At 42.7% G+C, this 20,825-nt stretch overlaps 2 protein-coding genes across 3 annotated transcripts in view; one reads left to right on the top strand and one right to left on the bottom strand.

Moving 5' to 3' along the window:
- Nucleotides 1-28: 28 nt before the first annotated feature.
- rbm41 (RNA binding motif protein 41) lies at nucleotides 29-11,991 on the bottom strand (the record flags this gene model as incomplete). The annotated part of the gene is made up of 7 exons (XM_079247972.1): nucleotides 11,911-11,991; nucleotides 6,205-6,321; nucleotides 5,382-5,583; nucleotides 5,104-5,308; nucleotides 2,125-2,567; nucleotides 1,141-1,288; nucleotides 29-168 (listed from the first exon to the last, which is right to left on the bottom strand). The coding sequence occupies exons 1-7, from the start codon at nucleotides 11,916-11,918 to the stop codon at nucleotides 29-31; spliced, it is 1,263 nt and encodes a 420-aa protein (XP_079104098.1). The 5' UTR covers nucleotides 11,919-11,991.
- An 855-nt stretch (nucleotides 11,992-12,846) lies between these two features.
- The window catches only part of klf8 (Kruppel like factor 8), a 102,263-nt gene continuing 94,284 nt past the window's right edge, over nucleotides 12,847-20,825 (top strand). For both annotated transcript variants that reach the window (XM_079247574.1, XM_079247573.1), the window contains exon 1: nucleotides 12,847-13,129. In XM_079247574.1, coding sequence (XP_079103700.1) covers nucleotides 13,103-13,129 — 27 coding nt within the window. In that variant the 5' untranslated portion in view covers nucleotides 12,847-13,102. The remainder of the gene's footprint in view (nucleotides 13,130-20,825) is intronic.

Here is a 20,825-nt window from a genome sequence, read left to right as displayed (position 1 = left end):
TATTTACAGCTCGTCACATGTAAACATTTTATTCACTCGGCTCCTTGTCTTCCTGCTCTTTCTGTTTGTCCTCTTCCCGTCTTTCCCGGCCAAACTCGATCACCAAAGGTCTCCCTAGCAACCGGTATCCATGGACCAACTGCAAGGCATTGTGGGCCGTTTCAGAGTCTGCCAAAAGAAAACAAACACGTCTCATGTGTAATTCATTAAGGGGACTTCACAGACCTCCTCATTCTATGGAAATTTTCACACACTGATCAACAGATTTGGCCAATCAGAGCGCAGATGAGGAGGATCCAACCGGCAACCTCCGGTGGTTAAAAATGAAGCCCATGCAGGAAGTGCATAAAACTGCAGTTCCCCCTTCATCCACTAGGGGCTGCAAAACAGAGCAAATCCCCATAGACTCTCATGTTAAAAAGACCAACTTCACAGCAGAAATAAACATGTTTACAGCAGATATAAACATGTTTACAGCAGAAATAAACATGTTTACAGCAGATATAAACATGTTTACAGCAGACATAAACATGTTTACAGTAGAAATAAACATGTTTACAGCCTGGTTCAAAAATCCATTTTAGGTTGAATAGGTCAGGTTTACCTTCATGACAACTGTGGGGGAAGTGAATTTTTTTCTAACTCGCCCGTTTAAAAGTAATTTAATCTCAAAGTTCGGCATATTTATGGGCGTGTCCGTTTGATTGACAGGTACCCGATCTCCCGCTTCAAGTAAGAAGAACGTAGAACCGCGGTTTTTAGCCAATTAATAACATGACTGGTTAGAGTGAACACAGCATCCCTACATAGCAACGCATCCCTACATAGCAACAGGATGAGCAGCGTTAATGATGAGGCTGTTTATGGGCCTTTTCTCCACCAAACAGCTCCAGCTGAGGTTCAGAGCTGGTTTAGAACCAGTTCTTTCTGTTTCCAGCATCCATCCAGGCGCTGACACCAGGAAGACCGCCGTGTTTACAATAATTCAGCCAGTGTTGCGTTTAATGATAAAACTGCGCAGCAATGCGGATGTGAAGCAGCAGAAGAAGAGCTGTGAGTTCTGTTTCAGTTCATAAATAATTACAAGAAGAAAACTTGATGATTAGAGCTGAAAAACAAAGTCCTGCAAACTGTTCTCACCTGACAGAGTGATGAAGGCCTGGCCCTTCATCCTTCCTGTCAACAGCCGGTAAACAACCGGGGGTCCGCCCTTCTGCTCAAATCTGGAGAACAGCGCCACCAGCTGGGCCACCGATGCCTGCGCACTCAGGTTCTTCACACACAGAACCTACCATGAGACAAAATTAGTCCAAATTATTCATTTATTTATTTTAGTGTTACTGGTGTGTTTTTATATATATTATTTAATTTGATCAATAAAAGTTATTAAAGTTGCTACTATTTGTGCTTCGCTTTATTATTAATGTTAATTTATGAATATTTTATCGAACTAATTTATGTATTTTTGTTTCTGTTATTCAAGCATTTAATCTATTAGATAACATTATTATTTAGTCATATTAACTTTTTATTTCAGTAATCTGATTAATTATTTACTATAATTTATGCTTTATTTTTAAACTAATTTTTCTAATGCTATTTAAGTTGCTCTCTCAGTTTTAAAACTGAATTTTTTGTGTTAAGGGGTGAAATGCGCCACAAAACGGTCATCAAGTCCTTGTTATTGGTTGATGGGTCTCAACGTGGCCTGTTCCGACTGGCGACCAGTCCAGTTGCTGGGAAACGTTCCCGCTTCCAGACTGGCTTCATTCCAGTTTGTCATTTTGTATGTTTTACATTCAGATCTCTCAGTGTTGCATACAGAAGTCAGACTGAATGTGTCAAAGCAAACCATTCTGTTGTCGACCTGCTGTGGTGTGCAGAAGAGTCCACAGACTGCAAGGTGTCCAGATCATCATACCGCCACCGCCGTGCTGACAGCTGGTACAAACTGGCCTCAGCAGAATGATAATTATGGAAGTTCTTCTCAAAGCGAATCAGCCACTCTGTGTTTTAGTTGGTTTATGTTAGAAGATGAATGACATCTTTCTCTATCAGCGACGTCAGCGTTAACCTGGGGAGGGAATCTCAGTCACATTAACATCACAAACAAGATGCTCAGACCTTGGAGGGGTTGCCCGGCTGGTAGTTTCTGAACCTCGGGATGCTCCGGATTCCCTCCTCAGATTCGTGGTTCTTCAGGATTTCTTCATCTGTAATCGAGTCAACCTCCCCCCTGACAGTCAGCGGTCCGCTTGCCCTCACTGCCGCCCCGCAGAGACTGCCGATTGGCCGGCTTACATCTATCTGGACTGGAGCAGCAGGTCCTGCTTCTTCTGAAGTGTCTGAGCAACTTTTTCCAGCCTTAAGTTCAGTGTGATGGTCAGACTCTGAGGCTTGTGATTGGTCAGGTGAAGTTCTGTGTGGAGACAGGCGCGGCCCTCCCATTGGTTCCCCCTCGGAGTGCCGGACTGATGCTGGTTTCTGGTTGTACAGAACATCCCTGTAGAGAGAGTCCATGGGGTCAGAAGACGGCGCCCCCTGCGGGATCAGCTGGTTATCTTCATCTGGGAGGAAAACAACACAAATTTCCCCAAAAGGAGAAAGTTACCAAAGTTATTACAGCCTCAGCTGTCCGTCTCTGGAACGGGTTCAGCATGTTTAAACAGTTCATGTTAACCCCTTCCTGACCAGACCCCCCTGCAGAGGGGAGCAACAGAAGATGTTTGCACACAAACACACACAGCGACGCTAACATGTAGCGTACGACCACGGCGTGGAGAAACTCAGCTAAAACACCAGCAAGCAGAGAACCGAAGCAGACAGTCCAAACCGCAACAGAAAACATGAGGACATCCGTCCACTCAGAGCTTCTGATCACGTCTCCAGACAAGCAAGGCGTCGATTGAAGGCAGAGACTCTGCTGGTTGCAGAGACAACAGTCTCGTCTCTGTGGGACAGAAACTCTGGAAGACGTCTGTCTCGTCTCTGTGGGACAGAAACTCTGGAAGACGTCTGTCTCGTCGCTGTGGGACAGAAACTCTGGAAGACGTCTGTCTCGTCTCTGTGGGACAGAAACTCTGAAAGACGTCTGTCTCGTCTCAGTGGGACAGAAACTCTGGAAGACGTCTGTCTCGTCTCTGTGGGACAGAAACTCTGGAAGACGTCTGTCTCGTCTCTGTGGGACAGAAACTCTGGAAGACGTCTGTCTCGTCTCTGTGGGACAGAAACTCTGGAAGACGTCTGTCTCGTCTCAGTGGGACAGAAACTCTGGAAGACGTCTGTCTCGTCTCTGTGGGACAGAAATTCTGGAAGACGTCTGTCTCGTCTCTGTGGGACAGAAACTCTGGAAGACGTCTGTCTCGTCTCTGTGGGACAGAAACTCTGAAGACGTCTGTCTCGTTTCTGTGGGACAGAAACTCTGGAAGACGTCTGTCTCGTCTCTGTGGGACAGAAACTCTGGAAGACGTCTGTCTCGTCGCTGTGGGACAGAAACTCTGGAAGACGTCTGTCTCGTCTCTGTGGGACAGAAACTCTGAAAGACGTCTGTCTCGTCTCAGTGGGACAGAAACTCTGGAAGACGTCTGTCTCGTCTCTGTGGGACAGAAACTCTGGAAGACGTTTGTCTCGTCTCCGTGGGACAGAAACTCTGGAAGACGTCTGTCTCGTCTCTGTGGGACAGAAACTCTGGAAGACGTCTGTCTCGTCGCTGTGGGACAGAAACTCTGGAAGACGTCTGTCTCGTCTCTGTGGGACAGAAACTCTGGAAGACGTCTGTCTCGTCTCTGTGGGACAGAAACTCTGGAAGACGTCTGTCTCGTCTCTGTGGGACAGAAACTCTGGAAGACGTCTGTCTCGTCTCTGTGGGACAGAAACTCTGGAAGACGTCTGTCTCGTCTCCGTGGGACAGAAACTCTGGAAGACGTCTGTCTCGTCTCCGTGGGACAGAAACTCTGGAAGACGTCTGTCTCGTCTCCGTGGGACAGAAACTCTGGAAGACGTCTGTCTCGTCTCTGTGGGACAGAAACTCTGGAAGACGTCTGTCTTGTCTCTGTGGGACAGAAACTCTGGAAGACGTCTGTCTTGTCTCTGTGGGACAGAAACTCTGGAAGACGTCTGTCTCGTCTCCGTGGGACAGAAACTCTGGAAGACGTCTGTCTCGTCTCTGTGGGACAGAAACTCTGGAAGACGTCTGTCTCGTCTCTGTGGGACAGAAACTCTGGAAGACGTCTGTCTTGTCTCTGTGGGACAGAAACTCTGGAAGACGTCTGTCTTGTCTCTGTGGGACAGAAACTCTGGAAGACGTCTGTCTCGTCTCTGTGGGACAGAAACTCTGGAAGACGTCTGTCTCGTCGCTGTGGGACAGAAACTCTGGAAGACGTCTGTCTTGTCTCTGTGGGACAGAAACTCTGGAAGACGTCTGTCTCGTCTCCGTGGGACAGAAACTCTGGAAGACGTCTGTCTCGTCTCTGTGGGACAGAAACTCTGGAAGACGTCTGTCTTGTCTCTGTGGGACAGAAACTCTGGAAGACGTCTGTCTCGTCTCTGTGGGACAGAAACTCTGAAGACGTCTGTCTCGTCTCTGTGGGACAGAAACTCTGGAAGACGTCTGTCTTGTCTCTGTGGGACAGAAACTCTGGAAGACGTCTGTCTCGTCTCTGTGGGACAGAAACTCACAGCCTGAAACACATATGTCTTACTGTCGCTGTTTGGAGGTGGAAAGTTTTCTTCCAGCTCTAAAACTCTGCTAACGCGTCTCCTGTGACTCTGCTTTTGTTTGACATGAATCATGAAGGTCCGGCTGGTTTCCATGGAGATAGAGGAGGTTTTATCCTGAACTATTCACTCACCAATCATAAACTATCTTGGGTTTCACGTCTTTCTGGACCCTCGTGGTGTTTCTAAGGTGAATGTCGGGTCTTTCCCTGGATTCTCCTGACTGACCTCTGATAGAGGTGTCCTTCATCATCATAATCATCATCATCATCATCAGCCTGACACATTTACCTGGTCACAGTGTTTTACAAAAGGCCCTTGTAGCTGTGAAGATACAGCCGATTTATTTAAGCAGAAAACAGGCTGAGCTTCTGCAGACGTTCGTACCTCGGTGGTAAAGTGCGGTGAGGAAACCCCGGCGGTCGTTTCCCTGAAAGAGCGCCTGTTCGATCTCCATCTCCCGGCGCGACAGTGGCCGACTGGCGGCGAAGCGCTGTGGGCGAGACAGGATCTCGGCCCTGGCTTCAATCTTGTCTCTGATCACCTGCAGACGCTGCTGCTTTGCATCGGGAGCAGCACACACACCGTGGAGCTGTGTGAAGAGATGTTACAGATCAGTTCACCGCATGAAACCTGCAGATGTTAGAAAACCAAACACTTCCCACCTTCTCCGTTTCCTCGGGTGCATCTCGGCTCTGCCACAGCTGGATCTCCGCTTCGGTGAGGCCCAGCTCCCGCAGGCTGGCCAGCTCCTTCTCCCCGTCTTGCAGGGCCTGGAACTGGGAGAGGCTTCGAACTCCCGCTGCCTGCTGCCCAAACGGCCGGTAGAGAGCAGCCGGGGCGAAGCACTGCCTCTTCGCGACACATCTGCATGACAGAGTTGATTTCAAAGCGTCAACACCGAAAGCGTTTCAGGTTGGTGGGAAAATCAGAGACTTCTGATGTTGTTTCCTCCTGAAGGGCTGAATGTTGAGGAAATGATTGTCTGACTGCGCAGAGCTGGAGGCTGTTTGTAATCAGATCGTCCAGGTTGCTCTGCTAATCTGTGGGTAGGATTCCTCCTGCAGACAGCGCCGTGCCAGGAAAACACTGACAGCTTTCACATCATTTCTATCTGCGTGGCTGTGAAGCTGGAGCTTAACGGAGGAGGAAGAGGAGCAGAGTCCAGACTGCAGCCTTGTTATAAAGTCTTGTTTGTGTCAGTTTGGGAGTCTGAAATACTGGCTCCTATTTACGGAATGTGTTGTTAAACACCTTGATGAGGTTTGTCCCAGTGTCAGTGGTCTCAGTGGGGGTCTGGAAGGACTGGAACTAAATCAGCACAGTGTTGACACAGAACGCAGCCTTTCTACACCATGTTCTCTTTAACTGGGAAGGATAATAAATCCCTGCTTCTCCATCAGTTCAATTGATTTGGTTGTGAAAGATTTAGATTTTTCCTTTACTTTCAGCCGACTGGTTATGTTTGATGGGAAAGTGATTTCTGACCGGTCGATGTCGACGTCTGTGTGGAGCTGCTGCAGCAGGAGGCTGTGGAGCTGCCGCTGGCCCTCCGTCTCCTGCTCCTCCAGCAACGGACCCTCTTCACAGGCTCGCCGGCTCACTCTGACAGATGCAACACAGACACTGATCATGTGCATGCAACAGCAGATCCATCGTCCTGCAACAGTCTTACAACAACCTGCCGTTAACCGGAACGCTTAACCCTCATCTGCATCACGATGCCAGCTGGGAAAACATCATTTTGAGTGTTTTTACGTCTTAAAACAGACTAAATAAACACAATCTAAAGAACTGGATTCCTTCTGTAAGTTTTAGGGTTGATTGTCTGTAGACAACATTAGATCATGATGGTTTATTTTTCATCATATTTGATTGTTTATTTCAGAAAGATACGACAATATAATAAGTATTACACGGTACATGTAATACTTATTATATATTATACTTTGTTGTCTGGAGGCAACATCGGACCACTGTGGAACAACCAGTTAGAAGAATCTGAGCTTCTGTCTTTACACAAACTACGTATTAAAATACAGATCAGGAAATAACTTGTATTAAACGACTAATTAAAGGTTTCCTCCTTTTGAAGCGTGAATATATTTTACCAGACAGATAACTGGGGGATTACATGTTTTTAAACGCTCTTTGTGGAGCAAAATAATGAAGCTGTTTCCTTTTTAAGAAATGCATCATTGAAAGGGAGACATTTAGAAAAAGTGTCAGACCAAACATTTGTGTGGTCCCTGAAGGCAACATGGAGCAACAGAGACTTAAAATGAGACTTCTACTGAGTGACTTTTTTTCTTTTATGTGATCAATAACTGCATGTCCAGAAAAGTTTATCTTTTTTTTTTTTTTTGTTAATGTAAAATGTAATAAAACCATACCCTGCAGGAACCTGAGATCCCCTTAGAGCAGACTTTCACATCAGATGGTGCTAAACTGTGCGACAATGGTCACTTTGGAGACGCCTGCACTAAAACCTCGGCTTTTTAAGAGTTTTCCTTCGCAGAGACAACGTCCCTATATGATAACCTGAAACAGGTCTAGAGCTGCATCTTTCCAAAGAGATATTCATTTTACATGTTTCCTTTTAGCTGAGCCTGGAAACTTAATTCTTTCTGCAATCTTCACAAGTGTTTTCACTCCAGACGTAGTCAAACAGAGCTACTGGTTGCAGAGATAAACCCTTTTTTCTTTATGTAGATGCTGTTTCAAGCAGAGGCCTAAATATTTGACACAAGACTCAAATTAAACTATAACCCATAAAAAAATGTTAAGTTAAATCTGATTCATTTAATAAGAGGTTTTTATTTGTCCCTTTAACAAAATGTAAAATAAAAAGTACCAACATTTTTCAGGGTTTTTATTACAGTGTGACATGTCAACATTTTACAGCGTAGTCTTCTGCTTTCTGGTGTCCGTTAAGGGGCAGAAGACAAAAATCTGATTGTGTTCCACAGGATTTTAAGCAAAGTTTGTACCAGAAAGTGATGCCAAATGTCTAAAAAACTGTATGTATCATATACTCATGTCATGCTGGGTTCTTACGTGTTAAATCTGAATTAAACACCTTAAACACCTTTCAGTAAACACCTTTCCATTGCACAGATTTGCAATCAAAGTGTGTAACATGCAAACACTTGGTGATATCTCTAGGACGATATCACTGAGGATTTCCAGTCTGGACTGGTGAGCAGACTGGAAATTGGAAATAAACCAGAATGCATTTATTTGCAAACCTCACACACCCATATTTCATTCCCAATACCCCGGCACGCAACTGACCTGCTTCCAGTTCATCTAATTAGTTGTCAAAAGTTCCTGCAGTTGTTTCTGATTAGTAAAAATGATTTTCCAGATGTGCGTTGCTCCTGTTCCAACGTCTTACAGATGTAAGACGTGTTGCTGCCACCAGATTCCCAATCAGATCGTATTTTCTTTGGCTTGATAAAATGTCTCAAGTCTTTGACATTTTCATGTTTATGTTCTTTTGGGAATAAAATACGAGTTTATGAGATTTATAAATAACTCCATTCTGTGTTTTTTTCTTTATTTCTCACGGCATCCCAACCTACTGAAACTCACGTCATTCAAGGCTCAGTTGTAGCAGCTAGGTGTCCCACCGCCTCTCTTTAATTAGTCCTAACTCGTTTTAAACGGTATAATTTATATAGTAAAGTTTTTTTTTATTTATTTTTTTTTATTAATAGTTTTTATCTTTTATCCTTTTATATTTTATTCTTATATTATTCTTGCTTTTATATTGTATGACTTGAACTGATCAGCACTTTACATTTAGTTGTACCTGAAAATGTTACGACAATAAAAGCCTGTCTATCTACCTATCTACCTACTATTTCTTTAGTTAAAATGACTTCAAAACATTACAAATAAAATCTATTTACATACTATTTACACACAAACATCAACGTAAAATGCTGCAGAGACAAATATCACTAAAAAATTCCTGTTTTTTCCACTTTTTATTTCTAATCATGACCCTATTTGAAGCAAAACTTTATTTGTCGTCCATCATGTGATTTCTGTCTGGATGAAAAAAGTTTGAACCTGAGCTTCGTCTCACAGTCCTTACAGCTCAACCCTGCTTCATCATCAGTTCATGGATCCCATCTCCAGCTGTTTCCAGTCAAACTGCCTGGCTGGTACTGATATTCCTTCCTCTGACACTGCAATAATGACACATTTTCATGTAAAATGCAGCCTGACTGGAAAGCACGAAGATCTCCACCTAAAGTTATGTTCAGCTTCGCCTTTTTTTTTCCAGTCTTCCTTTTAATCACTTTGTATTTCATTGAACAAGTTTAGATATATTCTGGCAGTGATCAATAAGACTGAGTGCAGCAGAGATCTGCTCCAATCAGCGAGGACATAAAAATCAGTCAGTTCTCATGCTGAACAAACGTGCTCATGTTTTAATCACTGAGAGGTTTTCTGCGACTTACAAACGTATTTTTAGTTCAGCAGCCAGTTTTAGTCCGATCTGGTCTCCAGTGGGCCAGATCGTTCAAAAAACAGTGTGACAACCTGTAAATAAGGAAAACTCCTTATTTCCTCCTGTTTTCCTGCAGGGAACAAAAACTACATGTTTAATAAACTATCCTTTTTAGAAAAATACATGAACATCCTGAAACTGTTTTAGAAAAACGATGTGCAGTTTCAACCTTATTTACATATTCTACTTATTTACTATTTTATTTATTTCATCTGGTATGTTTCAATACACCATTTATAATTTTAAATAAACAGATTTATTAAATATAATTGAATAATTTTCTATTTTTTGTATAATTTGAAATTTAATTATTTTATTACTAAAATTTAATATTTTTTGTTTCTATACTCTTTAAAATATCTAATATTTTTTATTTATTTGAAATATTTATTCATTTACATGTGCAATAACAACAGATTGCCTTGAGACATAAATACAAAACATTTAATGATAACGACTGTCTGGAACTGAAAAGTCCAGAATTTCACAATATGACCAGAAAAACTTTATCATAGCTAGAAGTTTTTAATGTACATTTGTGTACATTTTTATGTGTGTATAGTAATCTTGAATCACCCGATCTGACTCACCTCATACAAACTGCAGTCACATCCAATAAGTCAGAAAGATAAAACAATGTTTTACTATAAACATTAAATATTAAACTTCATGTGAAGAAATGAGGAATTATAGCCACTCTTATCAGAATATAACTGTTAATATCATTTATGTCATCCTCATATCTATCAAATGCATCCTGCGGGCCAGACTGGGGTGGGCTGGTTCGTCCGTTTGACACTCCGACTGTAAATCATGTGTCAGACTTTCATGTGTGTTATTGTTCAGTACAGAGTTTCTTCTGGACATGGATTGTGACCAAACGATTTTCCCTGACCAGTAAACACTCTGCAGCGCCTCAACTTTGCCACATTGTACTGACTCAGCTTGCAGCATCCGGACTGGATTCAAACCCCAGGCTGGCCTCGCCGAGGAGCGTCACCGCTGCCATCTGTACTCTCTTATTTCAGGACGACCCAGTGAACTGTAGCAGATATTCTCAGTGAGTCTAATTCAGCATCCGTGTTTGTCTCGTGTCTTTTCTGAGGTCTGTCCTGACACTAAAAGTCAGTCTGATGTTGTCTTTTCTCTTAGCTTTTGCTGTTACTTTTTCTTTCGTTTCCTCTCTTCCTCTAATGATTGCCTCATTGACGAGTCAGCCATGCTGGTTTCCAGTCACTGGTGTGTGACACAGTTTCATTAAACATAATGCTGCTGTAAAATGATGCAATCTCCCAGTCAGCCTCAAAATACTGTATGGAATGACTTCTCCAGGACTGCAGATGATAAATGTACCATCCGACAGAAACACGGGTCAGAAAGCTACATAATGCTACCTGAATGGAAGAGAGCAATAGTTGTTGGGAGTTTTACAAGAGAAATACTTTGTACTAAAAATGTTCATTATTTCATAATAAATCTTCTGATCATTCCTTCTGGACTTCACTTCTTCATCAGGCAGCGGCCTTCTGAACTCCATGGACAAAGAGGCATGAGGCAAGCCTCCTCCCTGTCCATTTTAAAAACTCATCTTAAAACCCATTTTTATTCCTTGGCCTTTAACCCAACGTAAGACAGTTTACGGTCAGTGTGCCTTATTTTTATTATTGGTTTTTACTTACTATTTATTTAGTTTGTTTTATTGTTTTAATTCTGTATTCCTTGTATGACCTCTTGTTTTATTGTGTTATTTATTTGCAATTGAACTGTTTTATTCTGTTTTTTATTTTGGCCAATTGTGTACAGCACTTTGTTTCAACTCTGGTTGTTTTAAAGGGCTTTATAAATAAAGTTGACTTGAGTTGAGTTGAAAAGCTGTGGAGAAATCACGACTAGTTTTTCTCAAAGTCCGCGTGGAGCTCTACATGTCCTCAACAGCTGACCTAACCTAACACACTTCTTTCTCGCGAGGGGCTTCCTGGCATGTCTCTGGAAGAATTATCAGACTTCTGGCAGAAAGCCTACAGATTACAGCATTTTTAAAACTGTGGAGGCGGTACAATAATTTAGATTATATGTCGTTTTTCCCGGTTGGGATTGCTGAACTGATGGTTCTGGTCTCAGAGAGGTTTCAGGAACCAGGATCCGCTACCTTGAGTTCTCCATACATATACCGTTGATTTGAACAAAACACATCAAAATAACCACAAAAGTACACACTTATGGATTATTTTCACTTTACAGCTGCTGTCAACAAGTAACCAAATTCAGTCAAACCCACGTGGTGGGGATATTGGTACAAACTGTGATGTTTTATGTAAACACGCCCCGATTTCTTTTTAAACACTAATTACTTATAAAACAGGGATATTTGTCAAAAGGACATGCAGAGGTCCAAAAACGGTACGAAAATAAGGTTATATCATGATAACGCGCTTCTTTTTTTTTTTTTTTTTTTTTTTTTTTTTAACCCAGCTAACGCTAGCTTAGGCAGCTGTAGCTATCTCCATGACAACAGTCTGAGACAGACCGAAGAAGTACACTCATAAAAGGCATGTAACAGCTTTAAAACAGCTTTTTAATCCACATTTAGTCAGAAAATTACACGAAGATAAAATAAACTGCGCTTATCTGCCCCGTTTCTATGAAATCATTTGACAGAAAGTTTTGTTTACCTTCGCATGCTTCCTGTTTGATGTTCCTCTTCCGGTGTGGAATCATGGGAAATGTAGTTACTACCACAATGAGCTTTTACCTTGGTTGACCACAATGAAAAAAATGTAAAAGATAATATCAAAATTTGAGATAATTTGGGGGTGAAAATACTTTTTCTTTTTACCCTATGTAAAAGTGGGGGAAAGCTCGGTTTATTATGAGTTATGACTGAATATAATAGTATAATTAGCAATTATTGCTTCTTCCCAATTTTGAAAATTTACCTGATCCAAAATAAGACTGTGTGTATTTTCTCCTTTTCTCAAGTTGTCGGAAAACTTCATACTGAAAACGAAGAGCATAAAATCCACCACACCCTGTATTATTACACAAGGTGTGGTTATAACCGCCTCTTTCACCGGAGGTGATGCATTTACGTCTTTTTATCTGAGCTCTTTCAAATTTGGAAAAGGTAACTTTTTTTTTTTTTTACTGGGTATATATCCTAAAGCGCACCCACCCTCCCCACCCAGAAGTGTCCTCAATTAGCCTGCTGGCTGACGTCAGTAAGGTGACATGATGGTTGCTTGTGTTCGTTGTCTCTAAGCAGTAAGCAGCTCTTCAGCTGCTGCAGCGTGCCATCAGTGGATGTGTGCACGGAGAGCGGATGATTGCATGCAGCGAGGGCACCCAGCTCCTGCCCGCCCGGCTGCAGCCGGTGTCGGGTCCAGCCTGCAGCCGGTATCGGGTCCCGGCTGCACCGGCTGCAGGCTCCGCTCCTCTGCAGGGCTGCGCAGCTCCTGACTGACAGAGAGATGAGGGGTGGGGACGCAGGGTGGGGTCACAAGCAGGGAGAGGCGGAGGAGGAAAAGGCAGAGAGAGAGAGCCCAGCCCTTGAATACACGGCAACAACAAGCCGACAGAGAGAGGGAGAGACACAGAGAGACTTGCTGATATTTAGGGGGAGCTCAGGGAGCCTTCGACGCTGCGGACATGAACTGAAAAGGCACACAGGAAGAGGCAGGGATCGTGCTCTTATATCCCGAAAATTTGACTGTAAAGGTGGAAAACTAACCCCCCCCCCCCCCACCAAAAACCCCCCTCTCTCCCTGTCAGTTCTTATTCAGATAGTGCTATACCCAAAGCCCCGACCGACCCCCTCCTGCTCCTGCTGCTCCACCCCTCCGCCGCTGCACCGCTCCGGCAACCGAGATGCACACGGAGACCCGTAACAAGAAAGTAAGTGCACCTTATTAGCTTTGCCCTGCTCCGTGGGGGAAGGACACCTCTACCTGTGTGGGTGATCTGGCCGTGCACAAGCAGAGCTGACATTGTGTCAGAGAGGAGGACCTGCGTCTGCACCGGACAAGCGCATCTCTGCAAATAAGGCAGCTGATTTTGCAAATGAGTTTTGTAACAGCGACCTCAATGCATGACAGGAGCATCACAGTGGACGCACTGTCACGTCCACGCTGGACACGGAAGCCTCCTCCGTCTCGGGCTTTCTCCCTCTCTCTGTGTATGATGGTAGTTCAGGTTCAATTTGAAATGCTCTGTGATCTCAGAGAGGCAGGAAGGAAACGGAAGGCAGCAACTGCAGCTTGTAGGACACCATCTTAGCTTTTAAAGGGCCAGCAGCCTGTTTCCACGCAGCCTGAGAGGCAGCCAGGTGCACTGCTTCCACTGTGTACTGCCTCATTGGACCACCTGCTAAAGCAAAGGGCTGAAATTAAGTTAAACTTGCAGTGAAGGCGCAGAGATGGCATACAGGGGTGGAAGCATCTGTTGTGGGATGTTTTGATATATCCCTCTGAGATAAATAAAGTATTTGTGATTCATTTCATTTGGAGCTAGATGGTGGGGATAGTGGTACAAACTGTGATGTTTAATGTACAGTCCCATATCAGAGGCCGTATGACTGGAACATGTAAATAAAACCAGACTTCAATGGTTTTCAAGTCTCAACAGATAATATTTTACTGCCAGTAAAACATAAATAACTTTAAGAAACTGATATATTTTTCCATTATGTGAAAAATATGACATTATTTTCAATCTGATGGCAGCAACACATCCTTGAACATTGTCAGAGGAGAAATGAAAGGTAGGAAAGGTGATTATCACAATTCATAAACAACTGAAGGAGCATTTGACAACTGTTTAGGTTAATAACAAGAGGTCAGTAACATGACTGGGTACACAAGGAGCATTTCAGAGAAGTAGAGTCTCTCAGTTGGTGCTTATTAGAATATAAACTAATGTAAATATTTCATAATTACATATCTCATCAGACCATATTTTATGGTAAAACATAAATAACTTTTAGAAACTCAGACATTTTAGCATCTTATGGGACATAAAAGCTAAATGGAATCTTATGGTGTTAGATTTTTGCTTCAAGGCAGGGGTGCCCAAGTCCAGTCCTGGAGATCTACCATCCTGCAACCTTTAGATGCAACCTGTCCAGCACAGCTGAGTCCAACAGCTGAATTCCTCTTCTGCATGTCATTCAGCTCTGCAGAGGCCTGCTAACGAACCACTTATTTGATTCAGGTGTGTTGGAGAAGGGTTGCACCTAAAAACAGCGGGATGGTAGATCTCCAGGACCGGACTTGGGCACCCCTGCTTCAAGGTGTGGTTTGCAGCAGACCAGTTCTCCTGTTCCACCATGCTGCTGTGATGATGCAGGATGTGGTCCAGCATGGTGGAACCTGCAAGGTCTTCCCTGAAAGAGACGTTGTCTGGATGGGAGCAGATGTTTCAGCATTGATGGAGCTTCCCAGATGTGGAAGCTGCCCACGCCATCGGCACTAATGCACCCCCATCCCATCAGAGATGCAGGCTTTTGTTTGCAAACTGGTGAAGCTCTGTCCATCTTTCCACCTGAGAGACTCTGCCTCTCTAAAAATGCTCCTTTTATACCCAGTCATGTTACTGACTTGTTGATAATGAACCTTGTTAGTTATCCAGTTGTTTCTGATTCGTACTAGTTATTGCTCCTGTTCCAACTTTTACAGAAGTATTACTGCATCAGATTCACAATCAGCTCACGTTTTCCATCTAATGGTAAATAAATATAAACCTGCTTCTGTCCGTGATGTTATATATGATCTATTGGGAACAAAATATGGGTTGATGAGATTAGTAAATGATTGTATTCTGTCTTATTGACATTTTAGTCCCAAGCTTTCTGATGCAGGGTTGTAATATCCTTGTTGATGTTCAGATCCCGATATTTCACCTGACCTGTTTACTGGTTTGTTTGGCTAAATACCATATTTTACTGCACATGAATGGATGTTTGGTCTGTAAGGCTTATGAAGATGGTGCAACGGGGACAAAAAATGTTTCTTTTCTGCAAGAACTCCATATTTTCACACAGAAAATTGTTGTTGCTGTTTTAAGATATTGGATGTTGAAACTTTACCAGCTGAAAGGTTTTTTGTTTATAAAAGTTGGGAAACGACAGCACAGAGCATTGTCAGCATTACACAAATAAAGCAGATTAGAACTAAGCAGAAAGAGATCTGCAGCAAATATCCAGTTCACACACACACAAATCACAGCAGATTTTTAAGTTCTATAAGTTCTAAATATTTTGCAATGATTTTGCTCCCTATGTTTCTAAAAGAACTCCTCCTCCTGTTCTGATCTGCAGTGTTTGGAGGTCCAGAACAACACCAGTAGACCCAGGGCTCCAGTTTGTGACATCAGTTTTTTTGCAATATACTCCTTTGGCAAAGTCAGAAACCTTACTTTGTGCCTTGTTCTGCTGCTTTTAGTCAGTTTTATTAAATGTAACTCGCAGCTAGCACCTGGTTACCAGACATGTAGGGCTATTGAGAAGTAAAGGCAGCTGTTGATGGTCTATTTGCACACTAAAGCTGAGAATATACTGGTTTGAAAATGTTAATGTGTGTGTTTATCATTGCTGCATTGCATATTTTGTGTTTTTATGAAGTGTTTGTGCATATGCCCAGGAATTAATGCTATGTGTTCACAAGCTCTGCGATGGACTGGCAAGCTGTCCAGGGTGTACCCTGCCTGTCGCCCAAAGCCAGCTGGGATAGGCTCCAGCTTCCCCGCGACCCTGAATTGGATTAAGGGGTTCAGAAAATGAATGAATGAATGAATGAATGTTCACAAGCTGCAACATGCGAATAACCAGTAGGAGGTAGTGAAGAGACCAGTTTGACTGGATGTAAGGTCATAGAGTCCATAGCGGTAAGAATGATGGGAAGTTTTGAAGCCCGGACATTGTGTGCTTGGTTTAGGGCTGGGGTGTCCAGCTCCAGTCCTTGAGAACCACAATCCTGCAGGTTTTCCATGTATCCCTGCTCCAACACACCTGACTCAAACTAACTAGTTATTGTACTGACATTTCATTAGATGTTGGATCCATTTAATGAAAGCTTGGCGTGTTGGAGCAGGGATACATGGAAAACCTGACTTAAGCGGCCCCTGAGGACTGACTTTTGGCTCCCCTGGTTTAGGGTCTTTAGCATCTAAAGGGGTTTTTCTACCATAATGTCCACCTGGTTTTTACCAGGTAGATAAAGGAATTCCTGGTAATCCTTGTGGTTTGCAGTTCCACTGCAAAGTTGCAGAAAACTTGTCCTTGTGGCTTGCGCTGCGCTGTGCTGGTTTTACAGAGCCTGAACCCAGTTACTTCTGCTTCTTTAATCTGGTTTCAGTTTCTTTAGCTTTTACTTGATGTGTTTCTGCAAATGTCCTACGTTCATGTCTGCTTGTCGGCTTTTCTTCAGACACTCCAACGGTTCGAGTTAAAGACTCAAAGTTATGCTGAATGTCGTCTTTGCCAAATACCATGAAAAGATCCTGGACCTCGTTGTCTGTTCTCTCCTTTTAGCTCCATTTGTCAAACCATCCAAACACAAACCAAGCGGCAACCTCCGGCAGTTAAAAGTGAAGCCTGTGCAGAAGTCCATAAAACTGCAGTTCCCCCTTCATCCACTAGGGGCTCCAAAACAGAGCAAATTCCCATAGACTCCCATGTTAAAAAGATCAACTTCACGGCAGGAATAAACATGTTTACAGCAGAAATAAACATGTTTACAGCCTGGTTCAAAAATCCATTTTAGGTTTAATAGGTCAGGTTTACCTTCATGACAATTGTGGGGGGAGTGAATTTTTTTCTAACTCGCCCGTTTAAAAGTAATTTAATCTCAAAGTTCGGCATATTTATGGGCGTGTTCTTTTGATTGACAGGTACCCGATCTCCCGCTTCAAGGTGGAATGTAGAACAACCGTGGTTTTTAGCCGGTTAACGTGACTTAGCTTTAGCCCGCTTACCTCCGTTAGCTGGTTAGCTCCCGTTATCTCGGGGTTAGCTCGCTTAGCTCTTAGCTACAGAAAGCTTGGTGTTCGCTCGATGTCAATCATCCACCATGACCCTCACAGCCCCTCTCTCAGCTCCACCTCTTTGCCCATATTTGTATTTTCCGGGCGAGACAATGCGCATGACGCTGCCAAGATGGTGATGGTAGGAACCGCCCACTGAGCTTCAATTCAGCTCTTCAGAAACCTACGGCTGACGTCACGGAGGCTCCGTCCATCTCTTTATATACAGTCTATGACACAAACTTAAGTTTATAGAAGTAAAACTGACATGTTTAGAGTTGTACACCTGCTTATAAGTGGAACGCTGGAATTATGCTCCACCAATCAGCGCTCTTCAACCTCTCAAGAACATATTAACCTTTCTCTAGATGCTTTTTAAGGGAAAGTTTAACCCTTTATGGGGCACTCAATGAGATACCTTGAAATTAGAAATTTCAACCTAAAAAGACCTCCATTCTGTTGTTACATTAACCAAAAAAACAAATAGTTTCATGCTGAATATGAAAGAAAACTAAGTGATCAAAAATAGTCACTTACCCCATAAAGGGTTAAGGAAGACTTAGTGACACTGTTACATAGCTGACACATCTGTGGCGACCTGGTTGACACGCCGCCTACAGGGTGACGGTTCGCTTGGCTGTGGAAACGCAGCAGAAATCAGGGTTTAACAAAACGAACCACCCTGAGCCTGACTGCTTGGTGGAAATGGATCTTATGGGAACAATTCAGCTGCAGAGTCGCTTTTCTACGTAAACACAAGGTTAAAAAAGAAAAACATTCTTGTTCTCTTGGCTTTGGTGGAGAACCAGAACTGTGGGAGAATCATGACTTTACATGAGATGCACAAATGTTCTCTTCTTCTTGTGTTTTCACGAAGTGTTTAGGTGACTTTTTATCATTACCAGATGACACTTAGGATAACTCCACAGGTATGTTTCACATGGAACTGACGTCAGACTGTAAGATCAGGTGATAACTACGATAAGGAGAACTATGGCAAGGGATGTGGGGTACAAACCTGCTGTGGAGGTTGAAATAAACTCTACTGTCCTGCATCTCTTCACTGACTGAAATCATAAACTGAAAAGGAAGTTATGACTTATCTCACTTCAACAGGCATGGGTTGAAGTGAAGTGTTAACCCTTTTTAACATGAACATTTCATCATGTAATAACTTTGTTTTAAAGTGAAGAGCTTCAGTGTCCCAGCTGGGCTTCCAGTTAAACGTTAAGTAGCGACACATGCAGGATGCAGTAACTGTACCCTGCTGGAGAATCTGTTTAGTAAAATCTGTATAAATAGTCAATGCACTTTGGACTCCAGGGCAAACATGTGACCTCTCTGCTCAATGATGGCCTTTAATCACAAAGTGGAAACCGATATATCTGCCTGTAGCCTTGTGACTAAAGAAGACGGCTCCTCTTCAGTTTTGAAAGAAGTTTTCCGTCTGAAACAAGGCAAGCAAGGTGTTTTAAAAGTTGACAGTCCTAATTACCCTGAAATAAATTCATTAGCTGGTGAGGGATGTTTATGATCTGCGGCACATTTCACGACTTCTGGCAGTGCATATGAACAGCAGCATGTGAGTCACAAGCGCTTAATTTGCCAAATATAGTAAATCTGCAGGAACTTTCAGCTGCTGTTGCACTTCAGCAGGTTTGAAAAGTGCAAACGGAGCAACTCTGGTCTTTTACTTATGCTACAAGTTGACACTTGAGGCCAAAAAATGATGAAAACTGCAGTTGAAAACATGGAGATTAGAAACAGTTATTCTTCATTCAGGCGAAGCCTGAAAAGAGCGCTGGATGTTTGTTTTTCCGCTTGTTAGCAGCGACGAAACACTTGATCTGTGTAGGTTAAAGTTAAAGACTTTCTTAGCATTTCAGATCTGAACCTGTCCTGTGTTTCTGTATTCCTTTCAGTACGTCTGTGAGGTTTGTTTGATAATGGAAAGGGTTTTGTTTGTTTTTACTAAACACATATTATTTTTCAGCTACTCAGATCCACACTTCTGTGGTGGTTTGGCTCCAGACATTGTGTGGTAGGATGAGGGCTCGCAGTAAAGCATCAGAAGTTCAATGTTGTCGTACTGTGTGTGGTTTGGATCTTTTTGTAAATGTGTGCACTTTCTTGTTTGATATCCAGTATTTTTTCCCCTCATTTTCTGTTTTTACACTCTCACCTTTTACCTATATAACAGTGTTTGACAAGTGGGAGAAGAAATCAATTTCCTCTCATCATTGTCCAGCTGCTTGCTCTCAGACCTGTAGGTAACTGATAGCGGTGTAGTAATCCTGCAGCGCAGAGGCAGGACTGAGCATGCTCAGTGGTTTCTACGCACCGTGTGGAGCAGCTGTGATGTAGATGTGAGAACGAGGTCAACTCTTCAGTCCGGGCTGGGCTTCAGCGGTTAATGGCGAATACAAAGTCGTATGTGTGTGTGTGTGTGTGTGTGTGTGTGTGTGTGTGTGTGTGTGTGTGTGTGTGTGTGTGTGTGTGTATGTGAGACAGAGACAGAAAGAGGGAAGTGATGCCACATGTGTGGTATTGATTAACCATTCTGAACAAAGCCTGACTGTGGAACTGCTGTGTCATCCATGTGGACTCATGCGGGCTATAAATGAACTTTTCTGATCGGCCGATGACGTGGTTAGTAGGTTTCTAAAGTTGCTAGCCAGTCAGAGTTTCCATTAGACCCCTTTTTTTTTTTTTTAGAGAAGAGAGAAAAATAATCCAGATTATAAGTGAAACTGATAACCTTCAGTCTTTAGATTATTTTTTATTAACTTTATTTTTGGGGAAATGCTGAACATCACAAGATTCACTGAACATTGTCTGTTACGAATATCAAAGTAACTTACTAACTGGTTACTAACAATTACTAACAATGTACCAACTAGTTACTAAGAGTTACTAACAACTTTCTTACAGTTAATAACAACTTACTAACCAGTCAGTAACAGCTACTTACAACATACTAACCAGTTACCAACAACTTAATAACCAGTTACTAAGTTACTAACAATTTACTATTAGTAGTCAATAGGAGTTACTAACAACTGAGTAACTGGTTACTAGCAACTTACTAACTAGTTGCAAACAGTTACTTACAACTTACTAACCAGTAACAAACAACCTAATAACCAGTTACTAAGTTACTAACAGCTTTCTAACCAGTTACTAAGTTATTAACAACTTACTAACTAGTTGCAAACAGTTACTTACAACTTACTAACCAGTTAGTAACAGTTACTTACAACTTACTAACCAGTAACAAACAACCTAATAACCAGTTACTAAGTTACTAACAGCTTTCTAACCGGTTACTAAGTTATTAACAACTTACTAACTAGTTGCAAACAGTTACTTACAACTTACTAACCAGTAACAAACAACTTACTAACCAGTTAGTAACCAGCCATGTTGCTTTATTGAAATTGCTCTCCTTCTATCTACACCTTGCTCTCAGCTTTCCGTCTATCACGAGACGCAGCTGCTGATTATTTGAGGGTGTTTTCATTCTGCTCCACCTCTCATCTAGCCCCATCTAGATTGTAAGGCCTCTCATTTCGCT

The sequence above is a fragment of the Telmatherina bonti genome, assembly GCF_933228915.1.
Source record: "Telmatherina bonti genome assembly, chromosome: 10".
Taxonomy (NCBI): Eukaryota; Metazoa; Chordata; class Actinopteri; order Atheriniformes; family Telmatherinidae; genus Telmatherina; species Telmatherina bonti.
This window is presented reverse-complemented; position numbering and strand designations above follow the sequence as displayed.